Source organism: Eulemur rufifrons, chromosome 21 (assembly GCF_041146395.1).
Source record: "Eulemur rufifrons isolate Redbay chromosome 21, OSU_ERuf_1, whole genome shotgun sequence".
NCBI classification, from domain to species: Eukaryota; Metazoa; Chordata; class Mammalia; order Primates; family Lemuridae; genus Eulemur; species Eulemur rufifrons.
In genome coordinates, this window is record NC_091003.1 from 17,513,450 (window position 1) to 17,539,574 (window position 26,125).

At 44.1% G+C, this 26,125-nt stretch overlaps 1 protein-coding gene and 1 non-coding gene across 9 annotated transcripts in view; one reads left to right on the top strand and one right to left on the bottom strand.

The window, feature by feature from the left end:
• NF2 (NF2, moesin-ezrin-radixin like (MERLIN) tumor suppressor) overlaps window positions 1-23,432 on the bottom strand; it is a 74,316-nt gene extending 50,884 nt beyond the window's left edge. For 5 of the 8 annotated variants that reach the window (XM_069497470.1, XM_069497468.1, XM_069497462.1 and 2 more), the window contains exon 1: window positions 22,902-23,431. In XM_069497470.1, coding sequence (XP_069353571.1) covers window positions 22,902-23,015 — 114 coding nt within the window. In that variant the 5' untranslated portion in view covers window positions 23,016-23,431. Of the gene's footprint in view, window positions 1-22,901 lie in introns of all 8 variants that reach the window. The other 3 variants (XM_069497464.1, XM_069497465.1, XM_069497463.1) reach the window with 1 other exon arrangement.
• Window positions 14,038-14,144, top strand: LOC138401989 (U6 spliceosomal RNA). Its single transcript, XR_011236583.1, has one exon. It is a non-coding gene; the product is annotated as a U6 spliceosomal RNA (small nuclear RNA).
• Window positions 23,433-26,125: the final 2,693 nt, after the last annotated feature.

Sequence of the window (26,125 nt, forward strand, 5' to 3'; positions counted from 1 at the left end):
CACAATCATACAGAGCAATTTAAAACTCTCGGTATCTAAATCCAGGTGATGAATAGACACCAGGATACTGTAGTGTGTTTATCTTATAGCCCCATTTTCAAAAGCACCTGAAGCAATGGCTGCTAAACTCTTCTCTCCGCTATTCAATCTGGTAGCTGGAAAAGCAAGTTCAACATCTTAATAGGGGAAGAGATGGCAGCTTAGTAAACGTTGCCACCTAGTGGCTTTCAAGCTAAATCACCCAGGATGTTCCCATGCTGTCCAACCGCTTAGGGGCCGATTGCCCTCCTCCCGGCCCCAACCACTGCCAAGTATCGGATGGACATTCACATACACACTCAAGTGCGGCTATGATCACAGGAGACACATTACAGAAATGGGGATCTGATAAGGGTAGTTGTTGGATTCAAATACAAGGTTGCCAGACACGGGAAGAATGAGACCACTCGGCTGCAGACGCATCTGTCCTTCTGCCCACATTAGAAATCTCCGCCCAAAGTCCCAGCACACTGAAGATGCATAATGAAAAGGAATGGGGGAAAATCTCAGGGTTTAGAGACTTGTTATAAATCCAAGAAGGGAAAAGTAAGTTAGACTTCTGATATCTGACCGGCTTTTGCTAAAACCTGATTCTCTACAGGGGAGTCTTCAAGCAGGCCTTCTGTTTTTAATCCATGTAAATGAACAGAGTGTTCTCTATGAGGTACTCGACAGGAAAGCCCATCCCTTCTCTGTGTTTGCAGTCAAAGTCAAAACCTAGATGGAAGAACACCGAGACCACAGCAGACAAGCACATATCCGCTTTTGTCCTTCGCTGGGGCTGTCTCTCCTGTCCTTCCTTCAACCTCTGCCCCTGTCCCCTCTCTGGCTATAGTGGGAGCCCTGGGACGCCACACAGATTGAGGTCTGGAGAGATTATTTTGAGTAGAATAAAATGAAATGATGAGTTTTATCTTAAAAAGATGATCTCCTTCTCCCTTTTCTAAGGCTGAACAATGGGCACACCCATTTCCCAGCCTGACAAAGGACAAAGGGTTTTTAAATTCACGGCAGGTTTTAATTCCTACAGGCAGACTTCACTGAAGAAATGTTATTTTGGAAAACTAGAATCTTCAGGATGCTGATTATCCTCTTGTCTCTATTTTAAGCCAGCACATAGTATATAAATTATAAATGACTACCTTGCTACACGATAATGTAACACTAAAAAACAGGCATTAACTTGGAAAAGTTAAACACCCAAGGGCCAAGAAGATCAAGGTAATGATTCCCAATCTGCCGTAACTCATGGCCACGGCTAGGCCAGACTTTGGCAAGAAAGGGCTGTCTGCAAGTGGGATGTGCAGTGCATTGAAACAAAAGCTGCCAAGGGAATGATGAGTGAATTTCCCGACTTAGGAGTTTAAATCCTCCAACATGATATTGTATTAATGCACTTTTCCTGTATTCTCTTCTACTGCATGCAAAACTCTCTGTTGAATGCAAAAAATGCCTTTGTCCCCGTGGAGACAAAGTGAGAAGTGAATAAATTTTCACATCAATTTAGAATACCCTACCTTAGATTTTTAACTTTGACACAAAGAATCAAGGCCAGAAGTGGTGGCTCATGCCTATAATCCCAGTACTTTGGGAGGCTGAGACAGGCAGATCGCTTCAAGACCAGCCTGAGCAACATAGTGAGACCCTGTTTCTACAAAAAATAGAAAAATTAGCTCAGTGTGGTGGCGCATGCCTTTAGTCACAGCTACTCGGGAGGCTGAGCCAGGAGGATCACTCGAGCCCAGGAGTTTGAGGTTGCAGTGAGCTATGATCACGCCACTGCACTCCACCTGGGGCAACAGAGCGAGACTGTGTCAAAAAAAAAATAAATAAATGAAAAGGTAGAAAGCCAAATTAGGAAGACTGAACAAGGCTCATATATTTGGGGAAGGGCATGTTGAAATTGAAAAGTACAACCTCATGTAGTTAACAACATATTGAGGTTGGATTTAACCAAACAAAAAATTTCTCAATTGCCTAAAGACAGAACATTTTATCTTATAAATGGAGTTAGGGCTTTAAATCAAATAGGTTCAGGACATCTCTACCTGGTGTCCTCAGGCAGCTTATCTTGTCTAAAACTGAATTGCTCATCTATCCCCCCAAATTTGCTGTTTCTCCTGTATTCAATCTCTCCTTTAGTGGAACCACCTGGTGCTCCAGCCAGACGCGCAGGTGTCCCTCTTGCTTCTTTCTCCTTTGGTCCCCTGTGCGGGCACCAGTTCTGCGACTCTGGCCTCCTTCCCATTTCCCAGGCTGTCTTCTCTCCCTCCCACTGCCCTCCTTATGGCAGGGGCTGGCCTCCTTTCTGCCCTCTTTGCTCCAGGGCTCCTTTCCTTCAACTCATTCCCTACTCTGTTGTCAGAGCACATCCAGAATGCAGGTCTGCAAAGAATGCAAAGACTCCGTGGTTTCTGGCTGAAGCCCACCTCGGTCCCACATGGAACCCCATTCCCACCATGCCCCCTTCTGAACCCAGGCTGTTTGAACTCTGCCAGATGACTTGCAATTTCCTGTAGAAAGCATGATTTTTTTTTTTTTCTGTCTCTTTTTCTTACTTTTGCAGAGACAGAGTCTTGCTGTGTTGCCCATTGCCCAGGCTGGACTTGAAATCCGGGGCGCAAGTGATCCTCCCACCTCAGCCTTCCGGGTAGCTAGGACTATAGGCACACATGCACCACCACACCTGGCAAAAGCCTGGTTTCTTAAACAGACTTATTTCCTTCTCTGCTTCGTCTAACACTCACTTGTTCTTTAAAGCCTTCTCTGACCTGGGTCCTTGCCTATTACTTCTACAGAAATGTTGCTTCTGCCATTTAGTAGAGTCAGTCAGTGCACGCCACGACACCCAGCTAATTTTTCTATTTTTAGTTGAGACGGGGTTCCACTCTTGCTCAGGCTGGTCTTGAACTCCTGAGCTCAAGCGATCCTCCTACCTCGGCTGCCCAGAGTGCTAGGATTACAGGCATGAGCCACGGCACCTGCCAGATTTCTACTTTTTAACAAAGAGCTGTTGTTGGTCACAGTTGCTCCGGGTGGCTCTCGGGACACCCTGGGGAAGGGAGGTCTTGGGGCATGAACGGGGCCTCCTGGGTGCCGGCAGACTTGCCGGAACACAGCCAGGCTTGTCGTCAGTGTTATCACTGGCATCCACTGCACCGTGCTGATACTGTAGTGACTCATTGTCATCTGAGCGTCTCCCTAGATTGTGGGCACCTCAGAACAAGGGCAACATTAGTCATCTTTCTGCTCCCCACAGTGCCCAGGAGAGTATGTACATACAAGACATGGCAAACAACGGCTGCCCGAAGAAACTGACGTGACTACTTCAAAAACCCAAGGCTCAAAGACGTAAGGCAAAATCAACCCCCGGGCATCCACGTCTTCCACAAATATTTAGTGAACACACATTGTGTCCAAGCACGGCCCAAGGTGCAGGGGACAAATGGGGAAGAAGACACAAGCCAGCTGGGAACAGATAATCACCTCCCTCAGCCCACACACAAAAATCAACTCCAGGTGTGGGTTTTCAGCACTACAACAATTTTTGTTTTTTTTTTTTAGACAGAGTCTCACTCTGTTGCCCAGCCTAGCTCACAGCAACCTCAAACTCCTGGGCTGAAGTGATCCTTCTGTCTCAGCCTCCCGAGTAGCTGGGACTACAGGAATGTGCCACTATGCCCAGCTAATTTTTTCTATATATTTTTTGTTGTCCAGCTAATTTCTTTCTATTTTTAGTAGAGACGGGGGTCTCGCTCTTGCTCAGGATGGTCTCGAACTCCTGAGCTCAAATAATCCGCCCACCTCGGCCTCCCAGAGTGCTAGGATTACAGGCGTGAGCCACCGCACCTGGCCCACTACAACACTTTTGAGGGCTGTAGGGACCCCTGGAAAGGGACTTTTACCTTGGAGGAGTAGAGAACTGACATCTAAACTGCCTCGTGGTGGGAAAGAGGAGCCAAATGGAGACTGGGCTTGGGGAAGGAGGAGCAAGCAGGGCAGTATGTTCTAGGCAAAGGGAACAGCATATGCCCAGGTCTAGAGGCAAAAAAAAGAGTTCAAATGTTCCTTACAGGAAATGAGAGTATAGAGTTCAGCTTGATAGAGCATAGAGCCTGGCAAATACTGCTGCGTTTGCAAAAGGTCCAAAACTACCACCTAAAACCAATTCTGTGTCAACCATTGAACTCCACCTCTTCCATCTGAACCAGAGAACACAGTTATCTGGTGACTATTTTCTTCATTCCCAAGGATGGAATAGAACTAGTACCATCCTAGCAACACAGGAGAGAAGTTAAATTGTTACATACAATGGATGCCTAAGGACATTAGGGCTTAATTCTTTCCAGGAACTAGTTTAAAAGGCACAAAGAGGCTGGGAGTAGTGGCTCACACCTGTAATGCTAGCACTTTGGGAGGCTGAGGTGGGAGGATCACTTGAGGCTCAGAGTTTGAGACCAGCCTGAGCATGAGCAAGACCCTGTCTCTACAACAAAATAGAAAAATTATCGAGTGGTGGCACATGCCTGTAGTCCCAGCTGCTCAGGTGGCTGAGGCAGGAGGATTGCTGGAGTCCGGGAGCTGGAAGTGGCAATGAGCTATTATGACACCACTGCACTCTAGCTGGGGCAACAGAGCAAGACCCTGTCTCAAAAAAAAAGGCATATAGATAAGTAATGGCACCTCCCATCAGTATGAATCTTAGCACTGTCACTATGCGACCTTGGGCAAGTTATTGAACTTCATTGTGTGTTGCAACGGGGATAATAAATAGAACCTGTCTTAGCAGATTGGTCTAAGGATTAAGTGCATTACTACATTTTTTTTTTTTTTTTTTTTGAGACAGAGTCTCACTCTGTTGCCCAGGCTAGAGTGAGTGCCGTGGCGTCAGCCTAGCTCACAGCAACCTCAAACTCCTGAGCTCAAGCGATCCTCCTGTCTCAGCCTCCCGAGTAGCTGGGACTACAGGCATGCACCACCATGCCCGGCTAATTTTTTCTATATATATTTTTAGCTGTCCATATAATTTCTTTCTATTTTTAGTAGAGATGGGGTCTCGCTCTTGCTCAGGCTGGTCTCGAACTCCTGAGCTCAAACGATCCGCCCACCTCGGCCTCCCAGAGTGCTAGGATTACAGGCGTGAGCCACCGCGCCCGGCCCATTACTACATTTTAAAAAGCCTACGTAAAATAGTGCTTGGCCCATAGTAAATAAATACTCAGTAAGAGGTAGTTATTGTTAATTCTAACCTCACCTCCTCTCCTAGATTCTCAAGTGTTGCTGTTTAAAGCCTCCCAGCCCTGCTTCAAGGGTGATAGATGACAGATCAGAAAGGGCACCATCAATTCTCATTGAGCTAACCATACTATCACTCATTTGACAAACTCTATTGAGCACCCACTACGTCCTAGTCATTGTGTTCAGCACAGGAAATAAATGATGAATTGAGGACAAGACACTGTCCCTGTTCATGTTTGACAGGGAAGATGGGTAAACGGATCACAAAAACACAACCTGGTACGTGCTAACAGAACAGGGTGCTGTGGGAATGCAACTCGGGCCTGGGGTTCCGGAGGATGAGGTCTTTCTGGAGGAGATGCTGTCTGAGCTGGGTGTTGGAAGCCAGGTGGTAGCTGGGATGTGGGGAAGGGGCTGACAATACGGAGGTCACGCCAGCCGGAGGGAACAGCATGTCTGCCGCTTGGTTCCAAGCTGTTGCAAAGTGAAGGAATGTTCTTTGCACTTTTCTAGTATCTGACAAACAGCATAATTATCCTATCTGCAGTACTGAATGTTCAATGCAGTACTGAGTGTGCAGCTTCAGCCCGATGCGGGTGACAATTCTGACTCTCCGCGCTGATCAGGAACCAGGTTGTTCCGTCACTGGTTCAGAGCAGTGATGCACCTGCGCCAATACCTGCGGGGCTCTGAGAATCTAGGAATAGGGGTTCCTGTTTATTTTCTTGTTAAAATATTTCCTTTTCTGACACCTTTCAGGCCCTGTGCTCATACTACTCAAAGGCCTTTTTGTTAGGGCTTACACTTTTTCCTGAACAGGTTGCCAACAGAACAGCTCTTGGTTCTGATTAAATGTTCATTTAAACCCATCACTTTCCACTCAGCTAAAATGTTCAAACTGCTCTACCTCCACCCCGGTTCCCTGCCTCATCTCAGCCTGGTGAAGACGCAAAGGCTAAGCGGCAGACTCTCATTCCGCAGAAGGAAAAAGAGAGGTGGTTTTGGGGGAGAAGAAAGGCAGGAAGGAGCACAGATCTGGACCCTGCTGCGTGGAAGCTCCCCCTCCGCAGCCTCGTCCTCAAGGTGCCCTTCAAACGGAGGGGCTAACGGAGGGAGTCTGGAAGTACGATGCTTCTTGCCTCTGTGGCTGTTCTCTCGTTACCTTAACAGGCTGCAGTGCTATTTCATAGATATATACTTGTGCCTGTATCAAAGATAGATGTGTATGAACTTTATAAACAGGACTAAGTGCTGTCAGCTTGTTATTTTTTTTTTGTAGGAGCTGAATTTATGAGCTTTACCCAGAGTGAAGTGCTTGTAATTTATCAAACCTAGAATGTTTTAAGTAAATAGCACTAAGCACTTATGATCCGCAGCAGGAATGTAGCTGTAATGCGGCACTTTTCTGTTAGAGGAAGCAACTGGCACCAATAGTCTGCAGGACTGATTGGGGTCTATTCACCGGGGAAGCATTACAAATAACATCTACTGACAGGCATCGTACAACCGGCCAGGTTTCGACTCAACCCTGAAACTGCCATTTCTTTTTTGCTTTGGCAAAAAAACACACACCGAGTTTCTCCTACTGCTTTTTTGGGGCCATGCAGCCATCAACAATTGAATTTGAATCCCTGTACTTGCTGATACCACAGTGCAGGGTGAGTAGGAAACTAGCCACATGGTGGGAAAAGGCCACAGCTCAAAAAGGACAACTTTCTTGAAGAAAGAGAACTACAGCCAGGCAGTGGCATGAGCCATCCCAGCTACTCAGGAGGCTGAGGTGGGAGGATCACTTGAGCTCAGGAGTTTGAGGCCAGCCTGGGCAACATAACAAGACCCTATCTTTTTGGTTTTGGTTTTTTGTTTTTTAAAGACAGGGTCTAGCTCTATTTCCTGGGCTAAAGTACAGTGGTATGATTATAGCTCACTGCAACCTCAAACTCCTGGGCTCAAGTGATCCTCCTGCCTCAGCCTCCTGAGTAGCTGGGACTACAGGCACGTACCACCATGCTTGGCCTTGCTCTGACACAACTCTGTCTCAAAAAAAAAAAAAGAACCCACAGAGAAACTCGAGCTTTACAGAGAAGACTCAAATCTGGAAAAAGCTAAGAGAGAAACAATATTCCATAGAGGAATATTGGAGGGCTAGATTATCAGCCATGCAAGGAATGCTATTTGACTGGCTGGCTACTCCACAGAAGATGAAAGAGAACTGATGAGCTCGGCATTGATTTATCAGGGTTTCTTCTAATTAGCTCACAAGCTGCCCTAGCATTTGCTATAAAAATTGTCAAAAGGTTAGCTCCCTTACAGATAGAGCAACAGAAGGAACAGCACCTCCCCAGGCTCGAGACATGTGCCACGTGTTACCATTACTTCAGAAACAGAAAACCAAGTATGAATATGATCTCCCTTTCAGTGTTTATCCATAACTGACTTTTGCAGTCCTAGCTGGCCTGTGAGAACAGATTTACATTATAAAAGACTTGAGAAGTTAAATATGCTAATGTACCAGATCCAAACCTAAATACAATTTTTATTTGTCTAGTTTAAAAAAACAGATGCCAGCCGGGCGCAGTGGCTCAAGCCTGTAATCCTAGCAATCTAGGAGGCCGAGGCGGGAGGATCGCTCAAGGTCAGGAGTTCAAGACCAGCCTGAGCAAGAGCGAGACCCCATCTCTACTAAAAATAGAAATAAATGATCTGGACAGCTAAAAATATATAGAAAAAATTAGCTGGGCATGGTGGTGCATGCCTGTAGTCCCAGCTACTCGGGAGGCTGAGGCAGGAGGATTTCTTGAGCCCAGGAGCTTGAGGTTGCTGTGAGCTAGGCTGATGCCATGGCACTCTAGCCCAGGCCACAGAGCAAGACTCTGTCTCAAAAAAAAAAAAAACCATGCCAAATACCTCAACTGGCAAGATAAACACAATGGAAGGATTTATAAAAATAATTTTACTGTGCAGTAAGTGAATAATGAATTCCATTAAAATCTATTCTGATTCATCAAAGACAATAAAAAAGTTCAGTAATGTGGGTATAAAACTGACACTCCCAACTCAGGGTATGGTATCACCACACTACAAAAACAGTTCTTATGTCTCATGATTAAACCGCAAAACCATCATGCCGTTTCCCTTTACAATTAAAGGATACACCACTCTTTCTCAGCCATTATCTCTCAACATGAGGGGAAAAAGGGATCCTCCAAATAGAAACAGGATCATAGCAAAAAAAAAAAAAAAAAAAAAAAAAAAAAAAGATTCGTCTCCTCTGCTTTACAATTGTGAACCCTACATCCTTCATCTAAATTTGGGCAAGATCTCACAAACCTGAAGCCTCCTCTTTGCAAAAAAGCCCAACTCTAATCTCTTGCCCTGTCAGTTTCTGTCATAATCAACCACAGCAAGTAATTTTCCTCTCCCAGTCCTCCAATCATTGCTGTTATTATGCCAAATCTATTTCAATTATTGGTTTCAAGGCTCTCCACCAATTGCTTCCTCCCTCCTTCAACCAATTACCCTGCCCTGTTAAAATCCAGCCTGTGCCCTCCCGAGTCAGCAAACCTGTGTGCTTCCCTTTATTCATAACTAGACTTTTCTAAGATCCATTCCTTTATCTCACTGCTGTCCCCCACTGCCATGCACAATACCATGTACATAAGTCATATATGTATTTTACATGTATACAAGTAAAAATAAAGTGCCTGTCTTTCCCCAAGTTTTGTCTTTCCTCCAATTCTGCAGATCACAAACTCCTTGAAGGCAAGGGCACAGGCGCACGCGCACACACACACACACACCCCTCACACACACTTGAAGTCTCCCAGAACCCAGCTAAGTGCTGCATAATCTGTGGACACTCCATAAATGCTTGTGGTTGGCTGATGATGTTGATGATAATGATGATAGGAGATGAGGCTTCTGAGTAGAACATCTTTTAAGTAATGATTGCAATGAAGCAAGAATTTATGACACTGCTTATTAAAATTCTAATTGCATAATTAGGCCTTAAGGTATATATTTTCCCCCCTTTTTTGGTGACACATACTGATTTCTTCTCTCTAAAAATACCTTGCCAAGGAAATCTAAATCTCAAAGAACCAAAGAAGAAAATTTTCCATAGAACAAAAGAGACTGGTGAGAAATAAATCACAGCACCTTGGGAAGCCACAAAATGGAGCTTTTAAACTCTGATAAGTCTTTCAAAACAAAATGAATTACAGTTTTTTAGGGGGAGAAAAAGACCTTATGTTTGCAGTTTCTGGCATCTTTCCTGCTGAAGTGGAGCGGGTTATGGGAACAGCAGTGAACCCGGGAGGAGGTCTATAGCCTACCACTCTCTCCCTCAACCACACATAAGCCTATGACTCGGGGAAGCCATGAAGCTCAAGTGGGCCTCAGTTTCTGCATCTGTAAATCTCTTATGGCCCATGCAATCCCCAGATTTTATGATGCCATGAATAAAGAAGATGTGCTTTAAAGTCAGCAGACAGATGACAAAGCAAAAAGAAACACTACAATTATGGTGCTATGAAAGCCATTCAGTCACCCCAAAAGCAAAGACGACAATCTCTATCTTTGGAATTTAGCTCACAACATGAGAGCAATCATAGCTCTGTCAAATAGCTATAAAACACCCAAACCCGCTGTGCTGGGTAAGTCACTTAACCTCTTTGGGTCTCAGCTTCCACAACCATCAAGAGGTCGTTCAGGATTAATACCACCCTCTGGGTCTATGAGCTTGAGATAGTTTTGAATAAACCATGTAGTACTTTTTTCATTGCTACAATAATTTTCTTTTACTCTTTTAACATCCTATGCTATAGATTAATTCTAAAATCATTTTCAGGGATGTATATGACCTTTAACATTTAATTTATGTGTGGTTTTACATTTCTTCCCCCTTACTGGAGTTCTGCTATCATGTTCCTTGCTCCTAATAATCAACAGTTGACTATATAATAATGAACTCTCTAATGTAACAAAAATGGTCATTGTAATGATGCTGAAAAATAGTTTTTAAATAACTAGCATGCTGTTGATATTCAGCAATTATCAATGATTACAAAGGTTTGAAATACTGAGAATAATAATTCTGCAGTGTTACAAATAGGAAATAGAAAACTCAGTACAGATATGGCACAAGGCTAAATTTCAAATGCCTAAACATCAGGTAAAAGTAGTTGACTATGAAACACAACCCATGACTAAGTATTATCCAACTGATTACACCTGCCCTGGATATTGTAAAAATTGTTGTTTATATGCAAAAGTACCTTCCTTCAAAAAAGCTCCCAGCACAATAGAGCTAGAGCATAATCCATTCATGTAAACCAGCTCATGTACTAGACCCTTGCCTGGAAAGAAAGTTTAAACATTCTGTTTCTAGCTTGACTTTTTTTTTTTTTTTTTTTTTGAGACAGTGCCGGGACTAAAGAGCAGCAGCATCATCATGGCTCACTACAGCCTTGAGCTTCTGGCCTCAAGCGATCCTCCTGCCTCAGCCTCCCAAAGTGCCGGGATTACAGGCGTGAGCCACTGCACCCAGCTTAGCTTGACCTTTTGATTAAGATTCATGGTCGGCCCGGACACGGTGGCTCACGCCTGTAATCCTAGCACTCTGGGAGGCCAAGGCGGGTGGATCGCTCAAGGTCAGGAGTTCGAGACCAGCCTGAGCAAGAGCGAGACCCCCGTCTCTACTAAAAATAGAAAGAAATTATCTGGCCAACTAAAATATATATAGAAAAAATTAGCCGGGCATGGTGGTGCATGCCTGTTGTTCCAGCTACTTGGGAGGCTGAGGCAGTAGGATTGCTTAAGCCCAGGAGTTTGAGGTTGCTGTGAGCTAGGCTGACGCCACGGCACTCACTCTAGCCCGGGCAACAAAGCGAGACTCTGTCTCAAAAAAAAAAAAAAAAAAAAATTAGCCGGGCATGGTGGCACATGCCTGTAGTCCCAGCTGCTCAGGAGGCTGAGGCAGGAGGATTGCTTGAGCCCAGGAGTTTGAGGTTGCTGTGAGCTAGGCTGATGCCACGGCACTCTAGCCTGGGCAACAGAGTAAGACTCTGTCTCCAAAAAAAAAAAAAAAAAAGATTCATGATCATTAATGATAATGACACTGACTTTAACAACAGTGGAAGGTATAGGCATGAATGGGTTGGACTGGTAAAAATGTCTGTAGATGGGTAAGAACTACTGTGGGCTGAAGATGTTAACATATTTACGAGGCTGATTTAATCTAAAAATCATTAAGAGTAGGATAGTAAGAAAATGCACTATTGAATTTAAAACCACAGATCAGTCCAGATAAGTTTAGTAATTACTCCAGACTTCAGTTTTAAGTTTTATCTGAAAGTCAAACTTTCTAAATTACTGAAACAAGGAGACTAAAATTGGCAAGGTGGAAGGGAAAGCCATAAGCAATATAAATAAGAGAAAGTTTTTATGAATTTTCCAAAGTTAGGTCCAAATTTGGCAAAGAAGCAAAAAGGAGGATAGTAGTGAAAGTTGGAAGAGGAAAAAGGAAAAAGGCCCAGTGTCTTTAGAAATGATGTGCTCTGACGCCACCCAGTGGTGTCACAGTGATTCCTACACTGGGACAAGCACCTTGAGTGTCAACACTGCAGGACTAAAGATTTGATTAAAGATTTTTTTCCCCCTCTAGTCAGCACTAGTTTGGTAATAAGTTTTGATATGCTAAAAATGCCTTAAAACATGTGTATTTAGAATCTAAATTAGACAAAGCACAGACAGGAGGACAGAACACATCATCCTATAACAAACCAGAGAAGCCTTGTCACCAGCTGGCTAAAAAGATTAGCAGCTCTGGGAAAACTCAATTCTGGGTTTTTAAAACCTCAAATGCTTTACTTATGAAATTAAAAATAAACAAGTGCCAAAATTGTTCTTGGACAGGGATGCAAAACTAGCACGAATAATTGGAGAAGTCATTAAAAACAAAGAAAAAAGAAAAATTTCAAAATGACACATTGGGGACAAAAGAATGGAGAATAATTAACCATGGCAGAAATCAGAAAAGAATCTTGCTATCACAGTGGCCACTGAGCTAAATAGAGATCAATTATATAGCACATTACAAAAAAGAAGATTCTTTCAACAGGAATATAGCATAATGTAAGTTCGTTATATTTAGGCTAATTATAGAGTTTAGAGGGTCTACAATTATAAGGCCTTGGATAACCTGAAGAAAGTTCAAAGACAATGAAGGAGATGATTAAAGGAGAAAATTCAAGTGCCTTTAAAGGTCTACCTCGTTCATGTCTCAAAACAACCCTGTAAGAAAGATACTATTATTTGCCTCATTTTACAGATGCAGCAACTGAAGTTTAGAGAGTTAAGGCCAAGATCACTTGGAAAGCAGGTTAACAGCGGCAGGGCTTTTCCTAAGCCCAACTTACTCCTTCTGTCATGGCTCTAGCTCTTGCTCCTTAAACAATATTCTTCCTGTCCTCTAGCAGATTTTTTTCACACCTATGTACTCAAATTCTGAGATGACTTCCTACCTAAGAGGGAAATATGGAAGAGGGAGGAGCACAGTGAGCCTCTTCTGCCCAGATCACCCAAAGCAGGGTGTTAAAGTCAAGGGCCTTTGAAATCAAGTTCTTTTTGTTTTAGACAGAGTTTTGCTCTGTTCCCCGGGCTAAGGTGCTATGACTTCAGCCTAGCTCACAGCAACCTCAGACTCCTGCGCTCCAGCGATCCTCCTGCCTCGGCCTCCCGAGCAGCTGGGACTATAGGCACACACCACCATGCCCGGCTAATTTTTTCTATTTTTAGTAGAGATAGGCTCTCACTCTTGCTCAGGCTGGTCTTGAACTCCTGACCTTAAGCGATCCTCCTGCCTCAGCCTCCCAGAGTGCTAGAATTACAGGTGTGAGCACCACGACTGGCCGAAATCAAGTTCTTCTACTCATTTTTCAGATTAACAACTGAGGCCTGGGGGAAAAAAGTGATATGCCAAGGGCAGACAGAGGAGCTCTGCAGAGAAGCCCAGTGTTCAGACGCCAGTTTGGGGCTCTCAATGGCTTTACACAAGTAACACCTTGACTGCACGCAGGGACCAGACACAAGAAAGGGTGCTAACCTCCTGAGCCCGATTGTGGCCAGGCTTGACCCAGAACCCCCTCTGGCCTGACTGGCCTTGGTGCCTGAATCTTGGGCCTCATAGGTCTCCGTTTATTCCTTTCACAAAAGACCCTGATCCCTGGATTCACTAGATCCTTACATCTGCCTAGTTTTGTCCCAGCCCCCAGCGAGTCCCACTGCTGTTCAGGTTTCAGTGTCATACCTGGCCCAAAGCCTTTATCTTCCAACTGGACTCCATGTTTCCAACCTCTTCCCACCCCAACCCCAAACATTCCAAATCATTTTGCATGCCTACCACTTTAAATCACACTCGTAAAAACTTCAAAGCTCCCCCCTGCATCTGATGAATACAAGCTCCTTCACCTGGCCTTTATGGGCCTCCAATATCTAGCCTGAACCTGCCAATTCAAACATATCTTCCCTTCTCCCTCCTCAAACCACAGGATTCCCATCGACTGCCTTTGCTCAAGCCACATGCATGGTTCACCCCACTGCACAGTGGTTCCTCCTCCCTGCTCAACAGCAACACACCCTCACTGGCTTTATCTTTCCATGTGTTTCCTGCTTCTCTAACTAGATCATGAGCACCTTGGAAAGCCGGGACCTTCCTCTATCTTCCTGTGTGCTCCAGTGCCTTATAGATGGGCTGCTCCAGTGCTCGCTTCGGCAGCACATATACTAAAATTGGAACGATACAGAGAAGATTACCATGGCCCCTGCACAAGGATGACATGCAAATTCGTGAAGCGTTCCATATTAAAATTAAAAAAAAAAAAAATAGATGGGCTGCTCCAAAACTAAACTATGGAAGGGAGGGGATAAGGAGAGAAGTGGACTTTAAAAGTTAAAGAAAATGAAACAACAAGGTCTGAACGATAACTAACTTTTCAAAGTACATACATACTTTGAAAGGGTCTCAGAATAAAGAAGTTAGCAATTGCTAGCTATGTGGACACACCAAATATTATCGGAAGACACCAGGTTGAACGCAGCATTCACCCCACCTATCTATGTCCCAGACCTGAGCGGCAGCACCCAGGCCATCTAAACCCTGTGGCAGAGCCCAATGATAGAAAGGTAGGTGACAGTTTTTCTTCTGAAATGAGAACAAAGTTTCTCGGTGCACTTATATAGGGTACAGCACTATTACCCTGCACAACTATGAAATGAAATAACCATACTGCCCTCCCAGAGTTTACATCCTCAGAGGGGATCACTTGCCTAAACTTTAGGGAGTCTAGGATTTAAGACCTTTTTGATAATAAATACCAGAGTTGTCCTTTCTGTTTTCCTCTTTTGAAAGTTCTTTCCCCTATGGACAACTATGTCCACTTCTTGTATGTTGGAATGATCTATGATGTTGGTATTTAATCCAATCATAATCCCACTTGGTTATGTGAAAATATTTAGGATGCCAACCAACAGGAGAAGGAGGCTTCAATATAAGATGGTTTTGGAATCTCTCACAACTCAATTTTGAGAAATTTTTTTATATGTGGCTCCTCTTACTGATAGATTGAATTATTAGAGTAAAATTCCAGCCTAGATAAGAAATAACATAACCGTTTAGCCTCCGGGCAAATTATATTCAGCACCCACTTTCTCAAAATGACAAATAACCAATTTTTCCAGTAGAAAAACCTTCCAAAGCATCAAAGTAATTGTGCATTGCAGCAAGTAGTGCAGGAAGGAGATTTTTTTCCCTTATCTCTGCAGTAAAAAAAAGTCTGAACTTACTAGCATAAGGTAACATGACTCATATGTTAACTATCACTGGTTCTGAAATTGAGTCCTTCTTGAAAAGCCACCTACATTTGACCTCAATAAAGTCAAGAATTCCACAAGTACCATCTCTCTTCTTTTTTTCAAAGTGCATCCGCCATCTCCTAGCATCGGCACCTTGCTCAGTTAACATATGACATAAAAACAGAGCAGGAGAGTAAAACTAATCTCTTCTGAGCTCTATCATCATAAATCAAACTACTATTACTTTCAACAGAATATCTGAACATCGTTTACAAATAGGTATTTCCACTGGAAATCTGAGGTTCAGTGAGATGCGATAGCTTGACAAATCACAACAGGGCAGTGCCCATGGTGATCGGAGCCTCCTTATTTAGGCCAGTTATATATAGTCCCTTCTATTTCTTCCTTTCTGCCAGGCACTATGCATTTCAAGAATCCTCATAGCAATTCTACAGGGTCAGTATTATTAGTCCCCCTTTGCTGATGTGAAAACTAAGCTCCAGAGAGCTTAAGTATCTCGTCCAAGGTGGAAGTAGTTCAACTGTAATTCAAGCCCAGGTCTGTCTGATTTCAAAGCCCATGCACTTTCTATTGTACAGCTGCTTTGCTACTCAAAGTGTGGTCCCTGGACCAGCAGCATTGGCATCACCTGGGAGCTCGTCAGAAAGCAGAATTCTCAGTCCCACCCCAGAACCTACATTTTGCCAAGATCCTCAGATCATTGATGTAAACATTAAAGTTTGGCAAACTCTGCCCTATACCATTTTGCCTCTCTGAATGTCACCACTATTTTCCTTTTCTATAGATCAGTGATTCTCAGTGCCACAGTGGAGTGGGGGCTGGGGCAAAGAGAGAGAGGAGATGGGAGGGTGTCCTCCCTCTGAAGACATTTTTCGTTGTCACAAGAACTGGGGCGGGTCGGGGGATGCTACTGGCATCTAGTGGGTAGAGGTCAGAGATCCTGCTAAGCATCCTACAATGCACAGGACAACTCCCCCAAAGAATTATCCAGCCAAAATGCCAAGATTGAAAAACCTTGTTCTAGCTGATGATACTGTCCATCATCTTTAGGTCTGATATCTGTCTAAAGAAGGAAAAAGAAGAGCCCTTCCTGGCAAAATTATGGCTGAAGAAATGTCATACAAAACCCTTTTCTCTATGGGCAGTTTCTTACTCTCTCATAACATTTATCAAACAGCCATCCAGTAACTTAGGTCAGAAGTCAGCAAACTATGGCCCACAGGACAAATCCAATCTACCACCTGTTCTTGTACAGTCTGACAGCTAAGAACAATTTTTATATTTTTAAATGGTTAAAAAGAAATTTTCAATAGTTGTTAAAATTATATGAAATTCAAATGTCTGCGTCCATAAATAAAGTTTTTTTAGAACAGAGGTGTGCCCACTGTTTACATTTTGTCTGAAGTTTTTTTGTAACAGTTTTATTGAGATATAATTCACATACCTTAAAATTCATCCATTTAAGGTGTACAATTCATTTGGGAGGCTGAGGGGGGAGGACTGCTTGAGGCCAGGAGCTAGAGATCAGCCTGGGCAACATGAGGAGACCCTGTCTTTATAAAAAATTTAAAAAATTAGCCAGGCATGGTGGTGCACACCTGTAGTCCCAGCTACTCGGGAGGCTGAGGTGGGAGGATCTCTTGAGCCCAGGAGTTCTAGGCTGCAGTGAGCTATGATAGCATCACTGCACTCCAGCCTGGGTGACAGAGTGAGACTCTGTCTCAAAGAAAAAGTTTGTGAAGAATTATATCAATTCTTCTTGAAATCATTGGTAAAAGTTTACTAGTGAGCCATCTGGGCCTCTAGTGGGTAGAGCCTGGGCTTTTATTTATTACTAATTTAATCTCTTCACTTGTTATAGGTCTATTTTGGTAGTTTATTTCTTTCTAAAAATTTGTCCATTTTATCGAAGTTATTTAATTATTTGGCATTAAACTGCCATTTTACTTTTTTTCTATGTGTTTCACATCTTTTTGTTCCTTTATTCCTCCTTTACTATTTTCTCTTACTTTATTTATTTATTTATTTATTTTGAGACAGAGTCTCACTCTGTTGCCTGGGCTAGAGTGCCGTGGCATCAGCCTAGCTCACAGCAACCTCAAACCCCTGGCTCAAGCAATCCTCCTGTCTTAGCCTCCTGAGTAGCTGGGACTACAGGCATGCACCACCATCCCGGCTAATTTTTCTATATATATTTTTAACTGTCCATATAATTTCTTTCTATTTTTAGTAGAGACAGGGTCTCACTCTTGCTCAGGCTGGTCTCGAACTCCTGAGTTCAAACAATCTGCCCACCTTGGCCTCCCAGAGCGCTAGGATTACAGGCATGAGCCACCGTGCCCAGCCTTCTCTTACTTTAAGTGAGTATTTTCTAATGAAACATTTAATTTTATTTTTTTATGATTATTTCACTTTTTTTAGATTTTTCTTTTTTAGTGGTTGCTCTAGAGTTTATTATATAATCCTAACATATCAGAATCAGCTTCAGATTTATACTAGCTTAATTCCAGTGATATACAGAAACATTACTCCTACGTAGCTCAATTCCCTTCCCCCTTTTTCATGGTATTAAGGTTATACATATATCTATTAAATTAAATATACAGGCCGGGCGCGGTGGCTCACGCCTGTAATCCTAGCACTCTGGGAGGCCGAGGTGGGCGGATCGTTTGAGCTCAGGAGTTCGAGACCAGCCTGAGCAAGAGCGAGACCCCATCTCTACTAAAAATAGAAAGAAATTATATGGACAGCTAAAACTATAGAAAAAAATTAGCCGGGCATGGTGGTGCATGCCTGTAGTCCCAACTACTAGGGAGGCTGAGACAGGAGGATCGCTTGAGCTCAGGAGTTTGAGGTTGCTGTGAGCTAGGCTGACGCCACGGCACTCACTCTAGCCTGGGCAACAGAGTGAGACTCTGTCTCAAAAAAATAAAAATAAAAAATAAATAAATAAATAAATAAATTAAATATACATCTATTAAACTTACATTCCCAATAATACATTGTTAAAGTTATTATTTTACCATCTGTGGTCATTTCCTTAGCCCATTACAGATTTGCTCCCACCCACCTCCATAGTGCCATTGTTGGCAAATGTATTACATGTATATTACATTTCTATATGTTACAAGCCCAGTAGTACATTATATACATATTATTTACACAATTGTGCATGGCAGTGTGTGCCTGTAGTCCTAGCTACTTGGGAGGCTGACATAGGAGGATTGCTCGAGCTATGGTGGTGTTAGTGCACTCTAGCCTGGGCGACAGAGTGAAACCCCATCTCTAAAAATAAATAAATGAATAAATTACTGTCTGGGGTCACTTGCTTTCAGCCTGAAGAATTCCCTTTAGTACTTCTCTTGTAAGGCAGGTCTTTGAGAAATGAATTCTCTCCGTTTTTGTGTATCTGGGAAAGTCTTCATTTCCTCTTCATTTTTGAAGTGTCCATTTCAACTCTGCCCAGCTTTGCTAGATAAAGGATTCTTAGTTGACAGGATTTTTCCTTGAGCATTTTGAATATGTTATCCCACTGCCTCAGGCCTTCATAATTTCTGCTGAGAAATTAGCTGTTAATCTTATTAGGGCTCCCTTGAAAGTGATAAGTCATTTTTCTCTTTATGCTTTTAAGATTTTCTTCTTCTCTTTGACCTTCACCATTTTTATTATGATGTGTCTTTTTGTGGATCTCTGTATTTATCCACTTGGAATTCACTGAGCTTTCTGAACATGTAAGTTAATATTTTCCAATAAATTCAGGAAGTTATAGCCATTATTTTTTCAGATATTTTTTCTGCTTCTTTTTCTCCCTTCTCCTCTGGTGCTCCTATTATGCATATGTTGCAATGATCTCCCATATTTCTCTGAGGCTCTCCTCATTTTTCTTCATTTTTTTTCTATTCTTCAGTATGCATAGTCCTTATCACTCTATTTTCAAGTTCACTAATTCTTTCTTCTGCCAATTCAAATCTACTATGGAGTCCCTCTGGTGAATTTTTTAATTCACTAATAATTTAATTATTAATTAATTAAATTAATTATTAATTTAATTTAGCTATTGTACTTTGTTTTTCTTTTGGTTTGTTTTTTTTTTTTTTGAGACAGAGTCTCACACTGTTGCCCAGGTTAGAGTACCGTGGCATCAGCCCTAGCTCACAGCAACCTCAAACTCCTGGGCTCAAGTGATCCTCCTGCCTCAGCTTCCCAAGTAGCTAGGACTACAGGCGCATGCCACCATGCCTATTTTTAGTAGAGATGGGGTCTCGCTCTTGCTCAGAGCTGGTCTCAAACTCCTGGCCTCAAGTGATCCTCCCACCTCAGCCTCCCACAGTACTAGGATTATGGGCATGAGCCACTGTACCCGGCCAGTTATTGTACTTTCACCTCCAGAATTTTGATTCTTCTTTATAATTCCTATCTCCTTACTGATATTCTCTATTTGATGCAATAGCTTATCATACTTTTTTTAATTCTTTGTCATCAAGCTTTCCTTTAGTTCGGTGAACACATTTATAATGGCTAGTTTGAAGCCTTTTTTGTTAAATCTGACCACTAGTCACTCTCACAGGCAATTCCTTTTGCCAGCTTTCTCCCCAGTATATGGGTAATACTTCAATGTTTCTTTGCATGTCTCATAATTTTTGTTGGAAACTGAACATTCTTGATAATGTAATACATTGTACCAACTCTGGGGACTGGTCTCCCCCTCTCTAGGACTTATTTATTTGTTTAGTGACCAGCTGAATTATTTTAGTGAAAACTATTTCCCACACACAGTCTTAAGACCTATAACGTTGCTCCTTGGGGAGGCGCAGCTTTGAGTATGCCCACAATCATCCTGGGATGACAGCATTTTGATGGGGCTCTCTTCTTCTCTTTCCTTGACCACACTCAGTTATTAAACTCCACTAATTGTGGCTTATTGTTCAATTATTTTCAACAATGCTCGGACGCATAACTTGTTCTACAAACTCATCCAATTAAACTGTGGCTGTTTGAAGAAAATCATGTTTTTTCCAGCTTTGCCACAAACTTTTTAAAAATTGTTTTTTATTGATTCATAACAGTTGTACATATTTTGGGGGTGCCTTGGTATTTTGACACATGCATACAACATGCATGATCAAACAAGGGCAATGAGGACATCCATCACCCCGGAGGTCTAAGGTCAATGTTTGATATTTGTTCTGACCCCAGGAGGCCTCCTCCCAGCTGTCTTATTCCCCATTTCCTTCCAATAAACCAGGAGGCCTACAGTCTAGGTTGTATCTTTATTAAATCAATAAATCTCACAGTTGCCTCTTACCAAAACCTCCACTGTTCTCGAGGGTGCCCTTAGGCATGAACTCCTCCAACAGTGTGTTGCAAATGAAGTCATTTCCATTGAGAAGAAATTAGCAACTATGTGTTTTAAGACCTGTTTCTCTCAAGCAAAATATGAGGCAGGGCTCTGGAGCTGGAGGAGGGATTCTCGGCAAGCTCCTCCCTGAGAGATACCCCGACTCTGGGGACTGAGCACTTGGTGGGAGGGAGCAGGGGGAACACAGTAACCTGAAGTCTCATCTTGCCTCTCCTGCCATAGAACCACCACCAGTAAGCCACGGCTGGAGCAAGAACTGGGGCCTCAGTAATCTCAGTGTGCCATGCCCAAGGTGCAGCCCTATTCCACAGTAGGCACTAACTAAATGGAAGAAGGGAGCCCCATCTTTCAAGTACACTCACACAGGACTTAGCCTCAGCAACAAGTAGCTCTGGGTAGGACAAGAAATCCTGAAGTACTGCTCTTTCTGGGAAGAAAGCCCTCTGACTGGAAGACGGGAGAGAGGGTACCCTGTCTTAAGGTTGCAGCAGTCTGGCGTAAAATCTCTACCTCACTAAGCTGGGATTAGGAAGGGAGGGAATGGTCTTAGTTCAAATACCATAGTTTCTTGCCTTTCTTACTGAATTTTTGTAGATTTTCTTGAATAGGTGTTTCTTCATTTGTTGCCCTTAGTACTATTTCTAAAAGGTTTAAATAGTTGCTTCTTTTTTTTTTTTTTTTTTTTTTTTGAGACGGGGTCTCATTGTTGCCTAGGCTAGAGTGCAGTGGCTATGCACAGGCACAATCATAGCTCACCACAGCCTCAAAGTCCTGGGCTCAAGCGATCCTCCTGCCTTAGCTTCTCAAATAGCTAGGACTACAGGCATGCGCCACTACACCTAGCTAATTTTTTAAATTTTTTTGTAGAGATGGGGTCTCACTATGTTGCCCAGGCTGATCTCAAACTCCTGGCCTCAAGCAATTCTCCCATCCCCACCTCTCAAAATGCTGGGATTATAGGTATGCGCCACTGTGCCTGGCCAAGACTTGCTGTTTTTTGTTTGTTTGTTTGTTTGTTTGAGATCAGAGTCTCAAAAGAGTCTCTGTTGCCCAGGCTAGAGTGCCATGGCATCAGCCAGGCTCACAGCAACCTCAAACTCCTGAGCTCAAGCAATCCTCCTGCCTCAGCCTCCCGAATAGCTGGGACTATAGACATGCGCCACCATTCCCGGCTAATTTTTTCTATTTTTAGTTGTCCAGCTAATTTCTTTCTATTTTTTAGTAGAGACGGGGTCTCATTCTTGCTCAGGCTGGTCTTGAACTCCTGACCTCAAGTGATCCTCGCACCTGGGCCTGCCAGAGTGCCAGGATGACAGGCGTGAGGCACCATGCCCAGCCTCCAAGAGTGGCATTTTTAAAAATAATTTTCACTGTATCCCCCATAACAATAAGATGAAATAAAATAATAATAATAATAATAATTTTCACTAATTTTACAGGGGAATGGATCAGTGGGGCTCCTCACAGTTATGCTGCAAGTCCATCCTGTCTAAGGCTGCTTTTGTATTATAATGTTAAAGACTTGAGTAGTTCCAAGAGAAACCCTCTAGCCTGTAAAGCTAAAAATATTTACTACATTGCCCAGCACAGAAAAAGTATGCCAACCTCTGATTTAGGTTACTGTTGCCAGTGCTGCTCGTCCACAAACCACACTCTGAGTAGCAAGAACTTACATTACTTGAGAAGCAGTACTGTATTGGCCTTAAGCTCCGTTCAAATCCCCACTTTGCCATTTACTGGATTTGGGGTACCTACCTCACTGAATTGTTGTAAGGATTAAATGTGCAAATGTCTGGTGCTTAGAAAGTATTCAACAAATGATAGCTTTTATCATCATGATGGAAACAATACGGAAAGTAAGTATAAGACATCGTCCCCTCTTTCCTCAGAGTTTTTTCCAGAATGTATAAACTTTAGAAAAGGGAAACAAGTGTAGGCTTTCCAACAAAAAAGATGCAACTTTTAATACCTGGGTACATAACAATATTACCTAAAGAAGTAAAACAACAACAACAACAACAACAACAAAAACTCCCTAGAGTTTAAGCTTAAGTCTGACACTGAAATCCAGAATTTGCTACCAGGGAAGCTTCCAGCCCCTTCCAATAACAATGAATGAAAACACAACCTTCAGGAAGTGCTAAACCCAAAAGCCCCAGGAAAAAAAGCAGCAATAATCTTTTAACACGAGGATTTGGGCCTAGATGGCCCCTTCCAGTTTTGTATGTCTCTATCTAAGCCCCGAAGATGATATAAACTGAATCCTTCAAGCTTCCACCTCGACTGTCACCGCGGCGAGGGCGCCCTGGTCCGTGTCAGACACGCGCCAGGGCCCCATAGCTGGGATTCCGCGGGCTCCTCGCCGCAGCCCGTCGGGGCGCCGGCCGGTTACCTCGCAATTGAACTCCATCTCAGCGTCCATGGTGACGATCCGCACGGTGAACGTCTTGGGCTGCTTCCTCTTGAGAGAGCTGAAGCTCATGCGAGAAGCGATGGCCCCGGCCATGGCGCGGGGCTCAGGCCCGGGACCCTCGCGCCCCAAGGCCTGCGCTCTGGGCCTGTTAGCCCCCCTGGAGGAGCCGCACAGGCCTCAGGGCCACCATGGTGGCCGGCCGGCCGGCCTCGGAGCGATCTGGGCTGCGCTGGTCCCCAGCGGCCAGCATGGGCCGCGAGGACCCTGCCCCGGGCGGAAAGGGGATCTGGGGGACAGGCCCTGACGGTGGCGGGGAGGGGACGCGAGCTGGGACCGACGGGGCGGACGCGATCTGGCTCTCCAGGGCTCGGGCCGGGGCCGCCAGGGACGCCCGGAGACGCGAACCCTAGACGGCAGCGGCCGACGGCAGTCGCGGGGCCGCGCGGCAGCCGGGCGCGCACGCGCGCGCGTGGCTGTCACCGTCCTCGCTCCGCGCACCCGCGGGAAGCGTCCCCTCCCCGCAGACCAGGGCCTACTCCCCGCCCCGCCCTCAGGCCTCCCAGGTCCCCACACGCAGTGCAACCCAACCCGGCGGCTGCCTCCCAGACGCCCCGATTGGCTGAGAATGTCAAAGGGAGGCAGGACTTTCCCTCTCCGTCCCGCCTCCTTCGGGTCGACTCCACCAATTGGAAGTTCCGTTCTCACTGGACAGGCGGGCCTGGGCTCGGCGTTGAGTGGCTATAGCGGCAGTCACTCCGAACGCTTTTGTTCGTAGGGATACACCTACTGTAGCAGGACTGGTTGACGTGGCGGACCCCGGCGCGCCTTTCCCGGGTCCACGTAGAGGCTGGTCCCGGGACGGGGGAATCAGGTCTTTCTCTGGTCCAGTGAGGAGCTGCCCGTCGGACCTAGTGGCGCCACAGGGGATGGCGGATATTCATGTTTGGCACTGAATCAATTGCATATACTGACCTCTGTGTTTCCCAAACTTTTAAAACACTTCGTGGAGGCCTGTTAAGTTGGCACTTTCCCGCCAGATCCTTCTGCTGCTGTTTAGGGGAATTATTATTACTGATTGTACCTACGTCATGGGGTTGTTGAGAAATTTAGGCACGTTGAATACATAGAAGCCTTTAGAATGGTGGCTGACACTAAGTTGAATCCTGTGAAATTTGCTGTAGTTGTAGATCAAGGAGGGTGGGACAATGAAAGCGTTTTTCATTTTGTAATGTATGTATGATTTGCATTTTCCAACCATATGACGTGTATTATTTATTTTTTCAATGCCATCAAGTGTTATAATGAGGAGGGAATGATACCTTTCTGTATTTAAAAAACTAACAAATTCTATATTTTAAGTAGCTCTTAATGGTCAAATAGAGACAATCTCATGTGTTAGTGTTAACTGTGGTTAGCATCACCCCCACGCCAGGGAGACTCGGCGTAATGGAGCCACTTGCCGGCTATAACCCAGAGACTGAGAAGCAAAGTTAGAGCTTGGACCCAGGTCTATCCCACCCAGCACATACTGGTATTACCACTGTCCAGCCCTGCTTCCCTGGTTGTGGCTTTCCAATTCTCCCTATTGCAGCCTCAAGAAATGTGAATTACAGTTCCGGAGCACTCAGCAGACACTGTTGCAATAACTATACTAATAACATAAATCTAGCTCTTTTGCACAGGCCCCTGCAGTGCCAGGAAGCACGAGCCAAGCCCCAGGAATCATTGCCGGCACACCCAGTGAGGCTGAGGCTACTGTGGGAACTTTATGGCCTGCTTACTGCTAGCAAATTCTCCCCACCAAACTGATTGTTTAGGGCAGTGTGGGCCTGCCGTGGGAGTGTCTCCATTTTCATTGCTTCAGTTCTTCCCTGCGGGTGGGAGAACCAAGCTGGATTCTCCTCTGCGCTCCCCATAGGGATGACAAATCAGGCCTTAAACCCAGGGCCAAGGCTGCTGACAGAAAATAAGTGACTCTGGGAACCCACTGAGGAGTAGCAAAAGGAGGTGAATCAGACAGCAGGAGCTAAAAAATAACATCTATGACCAGAAATAGCTCATTTTTATGGAAAGACTTACTAGGTGTTCGGCAGTGGGCTAAATGGGCAAACATGCCAAATTTAATGTTCCTGGGAGGACATCCAGGTAGATATGTGGGTCTGGAACTCAGAAGGGAGGTCAGGGCCAGGAACAAAAACAGATATGATGGAGTATTGTGCTGGTATTAAAAATACTATTCACAAAAAATAAACACAGATGACAATAGTCCCTATCAGGTAAGGGTTGGAGGAGGAATAATTCAGGTAGAGCTCATTAAGATCTGGCACAAAGACACCAGTTAATAAATAACGTTGAATGAATAAGTAAAGAACAACAGAAAATACTTATGGTCTCAACAATGGTCTCGACCATATTAGTAGCTATCATACATTGAGTGCTTACCATATAAGGCACTCTGCAAAGTGTTTTGCATGTTTTATTTCTTCTGATCTTTTTCAAAGCCTTGTTTGGTAGGTGTTATATCCTAAGTTTATATATGAGGAAACTGGATAAGGCTGAAATGAGGTAATTTACCCAAGATCATAATTGGTAGAGCTGCAATTTGCATCTAGTATTACTGGTTTAATCCACATCTCACCTGATGTACGATTTGTTCCTCCACTCTTCCACACAGCAGTGATTCTCAAAGGATGGTCCCTGCCCTATAAGGGTCATTTGGCAATACCTGGAGACTTTTTTGCTTGTCACAACTGGAGAATGCTCCTGGCCTCTACGGCTAAAAGCCCAGGATGCTATTAAACATTCCATAATTCATGGCTGGGTGCGGTGGCTCATGCCTATAATCCTAGCACTCTGGGAGGCCGAGGCGGGCAGATTCTTTGAGCTCAGGAGTTCCAGACGAGCCTGAGCAAGAGTCAGACCCCCGTCTCTACTAAAAATAGAAAAAAATGATCTGGATAGTTAAAAATATATATAGAAAAAAATTAGCCGGGCATGGTGGCACATGCCCGTAGTCCCAGCTATTCGGGAGGCTGAGGCAGAAGGATGGCTTGAGCCTAGGAGTTTGAGATTGCTGTGAGCTAGGCTGACACCACGGCACTCTAGCCCGGGCAAGAGAGAGAGACTCTGTCTCAAAAAAAAAAAAAAAAAAAAAAATTCACATAATCCACTTGCTGCTTGCATACACTACGCGTTATTTTATA